This window comes from Aptenodytes patagonicus, chromosome 1 (genome assembly GCF_965638725.1).
Source record: "Aptenodytes patagonicus chromosome 1, bAptPat1.pri.cur, whole genome shotgun sequence".
In the NCBI taxonomy this organism is placed as follows: domain Eukaryota; kingdom Metazoa; phylum Chordata; class Aves; order Sphenisciformes; family Spheniscidae; genus Aptenodytes; species Aptenodytes patagonicus.
The window spans coordinates 165878621-165890846 of NC_134949.1; the positions used below are offsets into that span (position 1 = coordinate 165878621).

Below are 12226 nucleotides of genomic sequence, written 5' to 3' on the forward strand. Positions count from 1 at the left end.
AGGAGTTTTGTACCGTTTGAATTGCAATCACATCTTGTCAGCAGCATTTGTTCCTGAAGAACTGATAGGAGCTACAATTACTGGAAGGAAGTTATTAAAAACCCACATTTGTGAAACCTTACTCAATATCTTATTAATTTGGAAGACTTCATGCAAAATTGAAGAAAAAGTTATTTAAATGAACAATTGGGAAATAGCAGTCATAGCATCAAGTTGTACTACACACAGCATATAAACCCTGTGACACAGAAAAGTTGTTTATAAAAACAAATCTTGTGCATATGAGAAATATATGTGTAATCTTGTTCCTCCATCTGGCAGGAACTTTTTCAGTTTATTTTACCCTTATATTATCAACAATGCACTCTCTACTGTGAATGCCAGCACCACTGTAATCATATTTTTTGGTACATTTCACTGAAAATTCCCCAAGGCAGCACGGAATGTGGTTAAAAACAATTTAGATTCTGTTTTACAGTCCCTACATGGGAGAATTTTTTATTGCCTGCAATATCCCCATTTGTTTAGGTGAGCCCAAAGGGCAAAATTCACAACCGTACATCCAGGCAGTTAAAACTAAAAGAGGACAAGAGAGCAAGCTCGAGGGCTAACCCCTTCCTTGTCTGTGCACGCCAGTTAACTCTTTGCTCACTGCTGGGTATCTCCCGTAGCTCTGGCTACTTTCTCCCAGACAATACTTCGGTGTAGTTTCAGGGTATATTTTAATTGAGGGACTACTTTGAAAGAAAGGCCTCAACAGGTTGGACTCTAAGCCACACAGTCCTGTAATGCTATTCCACCTTCAGCCAAACTCACAAGCTCTTCTCTCTCTCAGAGTAGGCAAAACACAACCCAAATTTCATCCGAAAGAAGTGCTGCTCAGGGGAGTTGCACATGTCATTTGAGATGCCTTGAAGAACTGGAAAACCTGTAGAAAAATAGTTGTGGTAATTATGTCTCAGGGCCACCACACAGGGCCTAGAGGAACCAAGAGCAAAATATTATAAAGTATGGTTGAAGTCAGCAGGTACCATCTGACCTTAGGCAAGGGGTTAGGCCCTTGACAGTCTTTTATATAGCACTATAGACATACTGATAAGATCTACACGTCATACATACTGCTTTTTAACACTGCAAGTGTTACTTTTACCCAAATTCAATTTTTCATTTTTTTTACCTTAATTTTCAGTTTGTTTTTTACCTTCCTTTTTTCATGGTGCGGTTTGCTGAAACAAAATTGAGCTTTTTCTTCGTTGTTAATGGAATTGCAGGTGTAAATAATAGTAACTGAATAGCTGATTTGTGTTGAACTTTAGATCAAATGCAGGTACAAAAATGTTGATACAAATTGATGCCAAAGCTGAGTGTGGGCTGTGAAAGCTTACCCATATGCATATCTTCTTTTAGTATAGCTCATTCATGTCCAAAAATTTACCAGGTCTATACAGTTTCCGAATAATAACAGAAAGGAAAAAAGTAGCTCATTTAATCTGACTTTCTGATTTTTAATTGTTTAATTTACATGTCATTTAATGCTAATTACTTGGATTTCATTCAAAGCTCCTTTTGGCAAGCCAAAGGTGATGGTAAATCTGAGAATTTGGTTAAGTAAAAAGTTCTGGAAAACTGTTGGATGCGTGCTGGTATCAGTTTGTGATGTCTTTCATCCCCGTGCACTTTCATGCTCAAAGTGTTTGGTGGTGGAGCACATAGCATATCCTGCTAGAAGTGTAACACAGATACTGTATGGTCACTTTATTCTTCAAATACAGTCCCTAAAGGAGATTTCCAGTGAAAAATGTTGATATATAGCAGTTCACTATAATGTACCAAACAATATTCATTTAAAACTATCCTGTAGTGAGACCCCCCTGAACTTTCTCAAAAGGTTTGAACTTTTCAGTCACCATGAAATTATTCTGGGCAGCTGGCCAGTTCCTAAATAAACTGTGTGTACATCAGTAGCAAAGCTTTTAATTTTGAACATGATTGATCTCAGCCTGTTATGAAAACTGTCAACTAAAATGAAAGAGTTAGAGCACTGCAGTAAATTTTTCATGATCATTTAATTTCATTGAAATATTTACAGAGCATTTAAGTGAATTTCACATACGCTTGCCTCACAGACCATATGAAAACTGCATCTTTCGCTCTTTACATTTTGCACAGTACTGGCTCTTCTTCCATGATCAGAATTAAATGAATAGAGAACAAAACAAAAATCTAGGAAGGGTAGGTCTTATCCCTTTGGCTATGGTTAACTCTGTTTCTCCTTTGGCATGTTCTCACCAAAGTGTCAATGTCTTAGAAACTCAATGACTGTGTTAAAATTGAGCTTTCGGTTTGCTTTGCAAGAACATTACTTTCGAGGATGTTTCTGTCTCTAAATGCAAATGGGTGATTTTAAGAGATACTCACCTTAGTTAGGCCTTTGAACTGTTCAAGTGATCACGTTCATATTACCAGACCGTGAAGCACTTCCACGTTCCAGGCTGTCAGCTCCAACCTGAGTCCATAACGAGACCTCTGCACGTGCAGACACTTCTCACATCCTGCTTCTGTACAAGGGGATGTAGGCTGGAGGGCAGGCGTGACACCGTCCTGCATTCACCTGGAGATCTGAAGTGCACTGTGGCATGTCTCTTCTGGTGAAGGTAGGGAGAGACTGTGGGAATGCAGCTCTCCTAATCAGGTCCTGCTGCTTGTCTCATTCCAATGCTTTAATGCTTTTTCAGCAACTCCAGTCACTGCTATCAAAGAAGTTGCAGTACGCACTTTAAAAGAACTCACTACTTTCACCCTGACCACACTTGCAGTGATTAATATCTGGGTGACTATAGTACTACAATGTTTTAAGATAAAAAAATGAAAAAACACCATTTATTCCCTTACTCTTCTCTTCAGGTTCTACATAACACTGTGTATACTGTGTGGCTTAAGTACTATAATATAGCGTATTTTTTTTAATTTTTAAATGTCAACACTTTCATTTCTGAGGCACAGATGAGAAAGCTTTAGTAGCTGGCAGAAGTAGGATGGTTTGTGAATAGTCTTGTGATGTGTCTCTGTTGGCCTGGTGGGGCCAGTGCGGTTACGTGGGAGATGCCAGCTTCCTGCCAGGAAGGCTGCTGTCTCCAGCAGGGCAGCAATTGCCTTTCTGACCAGCCCAGCACAACTGTTTGACCATAGCCAGGGTGCGTCTCTGTGCTAAAGAGCTAACCCTGCCCCTTTTTCTCACTAGTCATTACCTGCTGTCTCTTTTATTCCCCCTGCCTCTACCCCAGTCTTCCAGTTTCACCACCATTCATGCCACTGTGTGTATTTAGGACAACCACTTACAGGTTCTCTTCAGTTTTAAGGGCCCAGGTCTTCATTACGCTAAAGCTGGTTTTAGGAATCACCTTTTTGTAAGGAAGCCTTGAAGTCACAAAGAAATTTACAGCTGAAGCTGCTTTAAGTCGTATGAATGAGATCATCCCGCGTTAATGCCTGGGCTGCGCCATGGGAGAGAATCAGTACGATGAAGCAGTTGCTGCTGCCGCCGCACTTACAGCGCATGCAGTTCAGAGGGTTCTGCTTCAGAAGAGATTCGGTCTTACACTGGGCTACGTGCCCCATCACACATGGGGTTTGAAGCCACCCTAAGGACCAGTCATTGGTTCTGATCCTTACGTCAGTCTCAGTGCCTGGAGTACATTTGTGTGTAACCAAGGTGGAGCTTGGGGTTTTGTTTCCTCCAAGAAGAATCTGTTTTGCTTACCAACACAGCTTATAAACTAAACCAGCAAACAGCAAGTGCTGATTATTGGGGGATTCACTTCAAAATGCTCCGAACCAAATGGCGACATGGCCATAATGCCTTTCTGGAAGAAAACAAAACACAAATATGCTCTCTTCACCAATATGTCTGCCTTTCTCACAGCTGTCTTTTGTATTGAGCTAAGACAATTACGTGAACAGATCAGGGAGGGCTTGGATTTCAGGGACCTGTATCTGAACGTATTATTCAAGCTACCGTTAGAATTCCAACTTAAGATTTCCTTTCTGCCACTCCTCACCATTTAGGTACTACTTGAATAAGTTCTTCTGATCTAGGTTCAGAGCAGACAGTTGTACTGTATGTATTGTGCCATTAAATCTGCCCCTGTAAACTCAAGCACCGTGGAAATAGTGGAAATAGACATAAATTCCTTCTATGGCTTTACAGGAACCATTCTAGCAGCCACAAGAGAATTTAGTCAGGCCAAGCTGACAAAATGTTGGTGAACTGTTCCCAGTAGGCTCTTTGGAGCTGGAGATCGAGGGCTACACAGAGCAAATCAGACCAGTGTGCATTTCCTTGCCACTAGTAATAATAATAAATAAAATTAAAAGTCATAGATAGAATGTCCTGAATTTTATTTTGGGTTTAGCTGTTACTAGAAACACTCTGCACCATCATTGCCACATTTCAACATAATCTTGTACCTTTAAAAACATAAGTGTTTGTTATGCAGTAAAGAAAGTTGAAATGTAAAAGTTTTAAGCAGCAATACAAAATAGGATATATGTCATGTGGAGCAACAATTACACCCTAAGTGCGTAGAGAAGAACTCGGTGACGCTAAATGCCTCGTGCTCCCCAATATGTAATATTATCACAGCATGACTAATTGGAGATATTCCGTAGAACTGCTTTGACTTTAGGTTATTTTAAAGCCTATCTTGAATCATTCTCCCATTTAGACAGGGGATATTGCTGTCCCTTTGCTTACCTTTTGAGCTATACAGTTCCCTGCTTCCAAGCTCTCCCTGATCTGTTCTGCACTGAGATTTCAGACAACATTGCAATCTATCACATGCTCTCTATTCTGCATAGACTGACTTCTGCAAACAGGAGTTCACAGCTGTAAGAGACATTGTTCGTCCATGCCAAAATCTGCATATTTATGCAATGATTTCTTATTAAAAAGCAAACCAGCAGAAACTGGAAACCTTTTTCTCCCTCTAAAAACTACCCCTTCCCAAAGCTTTTCAACAGTACAATGTTGCAGAAAAGCCCTGTTAGATTATCCAATTCATTTCCTTGTCAGTGAGGGATTTCTTTCTGCAGTACTCTGGCGTTTCAAAGGTTCTGTCTAGTCTGAATTTGAAATGATGAGGCACTTCCCTCCGGAGAACTCTCTGAACACTCAGAGATTTCCCTGTAAGGATAGTAATCTTTATTCTCAGCCTAAGAATTCCCTTTCTTAATTTCATCCTTTCATTCCTATATTTGGGGCACTCTATTATATTCTTGAAATAATTTGTTTTCAAATATTTCTTACATAAATTTACATTGTCTCCCCTTACTTTATTATCAGTTATGGTAGATGTAGTATAAATATTGGGCCCCTTTAGTCTTTCTTTCCTTCTTTCTCCCTTGCCCCAGTCGGTTTATGTAACTCTCCTCTGGTTTTCATGGCTCTCTTCTGCACTATTTTTTCTTAGAATCATAGAATCATAGAATCATTGAGGTTGGAAAAGACCTCTAAGATCATCGAGTCCAACCGTCAACCCAACACCACCATGCCCACTAAACCATGTCCCTAAGTGCCTCATCTACACGTCTTTTAAATACCTCCAGGGATGGGGACTCCACCACTTCCCTGGGCAGCCTGTTCCAATGTTTCACCACTCTTTCAGTAAAGAAATTTTTCCTTACATCCAATCTAAACCTCCCCTGCCGCAACTTGAGGCCATTTCCTCTCGTCCTATCGCTTGTTACTTCGGAGAAAAGACCAACACCCACCTCGCTACAACTTCCTTTCAGGTAGTTGTAGAGAGCGATGAGGTCTCCCCTCAGCCTCCTTTTCTCCAGGCTAAACAACCCCAGTTCCCTCAGCCGCTCCTCATAAGACTTGTGCTCCAGACCCCTCACCAGCCTCGTTGCCCTTCTCTGGACACGCTCCAGCACCTCAACGTCCTTCTTGTAGTGAGGGGCCCAAAACTGAACACAGTATTCGAGGTGTGGCCTCACCAGGGCCGAGTACAGGGGCACAATCACTTCCCTACTCCTGCTGGCCACACTATTTCTGATACAGGCCAGGATGCCATTGGCCTTCTTGGCCGCCTGGGCACACTGCCAGCTCATGTTCAGCCGGCTGTCGACCAACACCCCCAGGTCCTTTTCTGCTGGGCAGCTTTCCAGCCACTCTTCCCCAAGCCTGTAGCGCTGCATGGGGTTGTTGTGGCCGAAGTGCAGGACCCGGCACTTGGCCTTGTTGAACCTCATACAGTTGGCCTGGGCCCATCCATCCAGCCTGTCCAGGTCCCTCTGCAGAGCCTTCCTACCCTCGAGCAGATCAACACTCCCACCCAACTTGGTGTCGTCTGCAAACTTACTGAGGGTGCACTCAATCCCCTCATCCAGATCATCAATAAAGATATTAAACAAGACCGGCCCCAGTACTGAGCCCTGGGGAACACCGCTCGTGACCGGCCGCCAACTGGATGTAACTCCATTCACCACAACTCTCTGGGCCCGGCCGTCCAGCCAGTTTTTGACCCAGCGCAGAGTCCACCTGTCTAAGCCGTGAGCCGCCAGCTTCTCTAGGAGAATGCTGTGGGAGACAGTGTCAAAGGCCTTGCTGAAGTCGAGGTAGACCACATCCACAGCCTTTCCCTCATCCACTCGGCGGGTCACCTGGTCATAGAAGGAGATCAGGTTGGTCAAGCAGGACCTGCCTCTCATGAACCCGTGCTGGCTAGGCCGGATCCCCTGGTTGTCCCGCTCACGCCTTGTGAGCGCCCTCAAGATGAGCCGCTCCATAATCTTCCCCGGCACCGAGGTCAGGCTGACAGGCCTGTAGTTCCCCGGATCCTCCTTCCGGCCCTTCTTGTGGATGGGCGTCACATTGGCAAGCCTCCAGTCGTCCAGGACCTCCCCCGTTAACCAGGACTGCTGATAAATGATGGAGAGCGGCTTGGCGAGCACCTCCGCCAGCTCCCTCAGCACTCTCGGGTGGATCCCATCCGGCCCCATAGACTTGTGAGTGTCCAGGTGGCATAGCAGGTCATTGACTGCTTCCTCCTGGATTACGGGGGGTTCATCCTGCTCGCCGTCCCCGTCTTCCAGCTCGGGGGGCCGAGTACCCTGCGGATAACTGGTCTGCCTGTTAAAGACTGAGGCAAAGGAGGCATTGAGTACCTCAGCCTTTTCCTCATCCTCAGTGACAATGTTCCCCCTTGCATCCAATAAAGGATGGAGATTCTCCTTGGCTCTCTTCTTGTCATTAATATATTTGTAAAAACTTTTTTTGTTGTCTTTAACGACAGCGGCCAGATTGCGTTCTAGCTGGGCTTTTGCCTTTCTCATTTCCTCTCTGCACGACCTAACGAGATCCCTGTACTCTTCTTGAGTCGCCTGCCCCTTCTTCCACAAGCGGTAAACTCTCCTTTTTTTCCTGAGTCCCAGCAAGAGCTCCCCGTTCAGCCAGGCCGGTCGTCTTCCCCGTCCATTCTTCTTACGGCGTACAGGGACAGCCTGCTCCTGCGCCTTTAAGACTTCCTTCTTGAAGATCATCCAGCCTTCCTGGACCCCTTTGCCCTTCAGGACCGTCTCCCAAGGGACTCTCTCAACCAGCGTCCTGAACAGGCCAAAGTCCGCCCTCCGGAAGTCCATGGTTGCAGTTTTGCTGCCCCCCCTCCTTACTTCACCAAGAAGCGAGAATTCTATCATTTCATGGTCGCTAAGCCCAAGACGGCCTCCGACCACCACATCTCCCACCAGTCCTTCTCTGTTAGTAAACAGCAGGTCGAGCAAGGCACCTCCCCTGGTAGGCTCACTTACCAGCTGTGTCAGGAAGTTGTCTTCCACACACTCCAGGAACCTCCTAGACTGCTTCCTCTCTGCTGTGTTGTATTTCCAGCAGACATCCGGGAAGTTGAAGTCCCCCACGAGAACAAGGGCTAGCGATTGAGAGACTTCTGCCAGCCGCTTATAGAACGCTTCATCCGCCCCTTCATCCTGGTTGGGTGGTCTATAACAGACTCCCAGCAGGATATCTGCCTCGTTGGCCTTCCCCCTCATCCTTACCCATAGACACTCAACCGTACCATCATCACAATTGTTGAGCTCTATACAATCAAAACACTCCCTAACATACAGGGCCACCCCACCGCCTCTCCTTCCTCGCCTGTCCCTTCTGAAGAGTCTGTAGCCATCCATTGCAGCACTCCAGTCGTGAGAGTCACCCCACCATGTTTCTGTGAGGGCGACTAAGTCATATCTCTCCCGCTGCACAATGGCTTCCAGCTCCTCCTGCTTGCCGCCCATGCTGCGTGCATTGGTGTATATGCACTTGAGCTGGGCTATCGATTTCGCCCCCGGCATCGGCACGCCACCCCTCGGCTCATCTCTAGCGAGCCTGGTTTTATCCCCTTCCCCCTTCGAACCTAGTTTAAAGCCCTCTCAATGAGCCCTGCCAATTCATGAGCCATGATCCTTTTTCCCTTGTGAGACAGCTGGACTCCGTCTGTCACCAGCAGGCCCGGTGCCATGTAAACCTCCCCATGATCAAAAAAGCCAAAATTCCTCCGACGGCACCAGCCCCTGAGCCACGCGTTGATCAGGTGTGTTTTCCTGCTCCTTTCGGTATCCTTCCCTGCCACTGCAGGGATAGAGGAAAACACTACCTGTGCTCCCGATCCTTGAACCAGTCGCCCCAGTGCCCTGAAGTCCCTTTTGATCGCTGCAGGACTTCTCTCCACAACCTCATCACTGCCAGCCTGTATAACCAGCAGCGGGTAGTAATCAGAAGGCCGTACCAAACCAGGGAGCTTCCTAGTGATGTCTCTGACCCGGGCCCCAGGGAGGCAGCAGACTTCCCTGTGGGACGGGTCCGGTCGGCATATCGGGCCCTCTGTTCTTGTCAGTGTGAGACTGATAAAATGGTATTTAGAAGTGAATGCATACCCAAGTATGGTCTCTCCAAAGCAGCATGGAGAGGAGCTGTGGACTTCTGTACCATTTTCTAAAACTATATAATGTCTAACCAACAGAGATTGGTTCTGAGCATAGCTTTTGGCTGGTAATCTAATTGGTGCCCAAACTGGCCTTTTGATGCTGTACTGAAGTACAAGTTCTTGTTTAGTTTCTGCTCTTATTCTTGCTCTAGAATTTTTTCAGACTGTTATTTCCTGCCCCTATTTCTAAATCTGTCCTTTTCCTTGTCTGCCATGGTATTTGTAACTCTTCACATTTTAATATCAAGTGAATTTCAGTAATGTCATAATTTCTTCCTTTTAAGGACAATTAATGAAGCAAAGAAGTAGGACTGGACATAATACAGATTTATGCAATATACCCCTTCTATTCTGACTCAGTGCTTTACCATTAATCATTAGTCTTTGTTTGTAGCTCTTCAAACAGTTTTCAGTCCACATGACAATTTATATCCAACCGAATCTGAATTGATTTTCAGTTTAAGCTGTACTATGGCTGGAAGTGGTGATGTTGCTGATAGCATGACAGTGCAGCAGAGCAGTTGTTCTTCTATAGCATGCTGTGGGAGCATGCATTTCACTAGGCAGTGCAAATGAGAGTTAAAGCTCCATTTGACTACCTGGGTAATTCTCCCTGGTAAAAATCTATAGCTCATATCTATCAGCAGGATTTCCTGCAGGTACCGATGGTGAAAATCTGTTTTAAAATGTAAGCTTCTAAGCCTGTGCTCACAAGCAGGTGGGAGAAAGAGAAATGAAATAATCTCAGTTAGATGTATGCTTATTGAAATAGTATGCAATACACATACCATTTAAAAGAAATATAGAAATGAATTTCACTGATTCTTTTTGACTTGGTATTTCGTTGCAATGACACAACTGACTTGCGTAAGGTAATCAGAATTCAGGAATTGTATCTCCATATGATATCTTTTTTATCTTACATCATTAGATGTAGCCATCATCTGTCCACATAGATAGATGTATTTGCCTTTTCTGTACTTAGATGTGTGATATTCCGTGGAATAACTGTTTGTGGATATTTATAAATGCCACACTTGGTATGTGATTTGCTGCAGCTCAGTATCAGAATTGCTGATGTAGATGGATTCTTTTGAGTCCTTTGTTATTACTTATAATACTCATCTAAATGTAATTTTCCTGTTATTTTCATGTTCTGAGAGCTAGATTTCTTTAAAGTTGCTCCCTTTTAAAATGCTATGTTCTATTAGAATATCGAAGAGCTGTCAACATATACAGAAAGATGTGCCTAATAAGAAAAGATCATGGATGTTTATTTGCTTGATAAAGTGCTAGGGATCTGTGAAGAAAACATAGAAATAAGCATATTGAATAGGACCCTAATATGCTTCCTATTTTAAAATTAAAATTATTAGCAATCCTCCCATTTTATGACTTTCAATTAAAGGCATGATATTGTTAGGTGTTTGTCAGCTTCTAGCACAAGCAGACCAATAAACTCCCGAGTATCAAATTTACCCTCTGTAGTTCTTTGCTGCCATCTTCTGTTTCTTTAAATGATTGCCGTTATTTGGATTCTAAAAAACAAGGCTGGGATATTACAGAGCAAAATTTCCCTTTCTATCATTTTTTTCATTTCCTTGTTTTCAGCTAAAGCAAAGTGAAGCAAATGCAGATACAAAGGAGAAGCTTCCATTGCGTCTACGCATCTTTGAAAAATTTCCAAACAGGCCACAAATGGTGAAAATCTCCAAGCTTCCTTCAGATTTCACAGTTCCAAAAATAAGGTATTGAAATATTTCCATTGCTAGTATGCTATAAACCTGTCTGGTGCCACATAGCACCCAAAATATGTAACTGGTTTGCTTATGGATTAGGCAGATAGTTCAGAAAATCAGAAGTGAAACAGAATTAACATTGGCATCGAAAGGAGGTGACATTTTGGTTTTACCTCATTTTTACTTTTGGGGAAAAAAAAAAAATCCTAGTATTCCTTATAATGTATTCATGAAGGCAACTAGTTTGACTGGAACCAACACAAGTACAATATGATTGAAAAGTCTGTTGTTGTTTCTCGACTCCCATTTGAATTTTAGATTCTTGGCTGACATAGACAACTAGCAGTCTAATCAATTCTCATGTAGCTTTTTAAAGATAAGATCAATTGGCAGCAAATCATTAGAGGGGATAACACAGGCCATCCAATACCAGTTAGTCTGTGATGACCTTGTTCCCTCTTTGGATTTGCATAGTTACCACTTTCCTGTAAAACTCACCTTAACAAAGGATCAGACCCTCAGTTGGCTACTAGATCATCAGTTACGGTATGATTATTCTTGGCATGGTCCCAAAAAAAGCTTACAGAAATGCAAGGGCTGCTCTAACACGTACAGGCTGCTCAGGCTGCTGAAACAGCACAGGCTGGACAAACGGGTCCTCTGGCCGTGCCCATTCCGGTATCCCCACCGAGCACATGCCAGGAGAGAGGATGATGTGAAAGATGGCTGTCATTGTTCTGGCTCTCCTAAGGTTACATTTCTTTTGATTAAACTCACAAGGAAATTAATGCAAGTGGTTTGACCTGTTTGTATCATCATCGCTGAATGAAAGGAATAATGCTGGTCAGAAGGGTCAGGAAAAACAACCTTCCAAAGCGCAAGGAAGCAGTCATAGATATTTTGCTTTCAATACCAAAATACTGTTTGGTTATATATTGAGGGCGTTCTTCTCCTAGTCTTAGTCTTTTTGGTATTTCTTTCTAGCTGTGGTTTTCCCAGCATACTCTAGACTATCATGTGATCATGCTAACTACTGAAACAGACTTCAAACTATCACTAGCAAATCATATCTTTAAATCTGAAGGTATTGTACTATGTAGAACTATCTCTCCAGATAAAAATTAGTTTTGACATAGTCAATTTACACTGAAAATAGGGCAAGTCTACTAAACTTAAAATACAGCAAGATAAATGTACATTTGTTGTAAACAGAAATGCTTCTGCGTTTTAAACATGGCATATGTGAGGCAGAGAATTGCTGAAGCGTCTTAATACTGGAGTTCAAAGCAGTTATATGAACAGATGTTGTTTGAAATCTTGAAGAAAGAATTTCTTGCAGAGAGTATGTTTCCTTTGGATTATATCAGCGTTTGATTTACATTGAAGTAACAACTCGCTGTTTAATGAGCTCAAAAAAGCTGAAAACTGCAAAAGGCACTTCAAATATTTAGCACTTTAACTCGTAAATAAATAAATAAAAGAATTATTATTAAAAGGAATAAA

At 43.2% G+C, this 12226-nt stretch overlaps 1 protein-coding gene across 4 annotated transcripts in view; it reads left to right on the forward strand.

Moving 5' to 3' along the window:
* NALCN (sodium leak channel, non-selective) overlaps window positions 1-12226 on the forward strand; it is a 266845-nt gene that overhangs the window by 188087 nt on the left and 66532 nt on the right. For all 4 annotated transcript variants that reach the window (XM_076361468.1, XM_076361476.1, XM_076361484.1 and 1 more), the window contains one exon: window positions 10596-10732. In XM_076361468.1, coding sequence (XP_076217583.1) covers window positions 10596-10732 — 137 coding nt within the window. The remainder of the gene's footprint in view (window positions 1-10595; window positions 10733-12226) is intronic.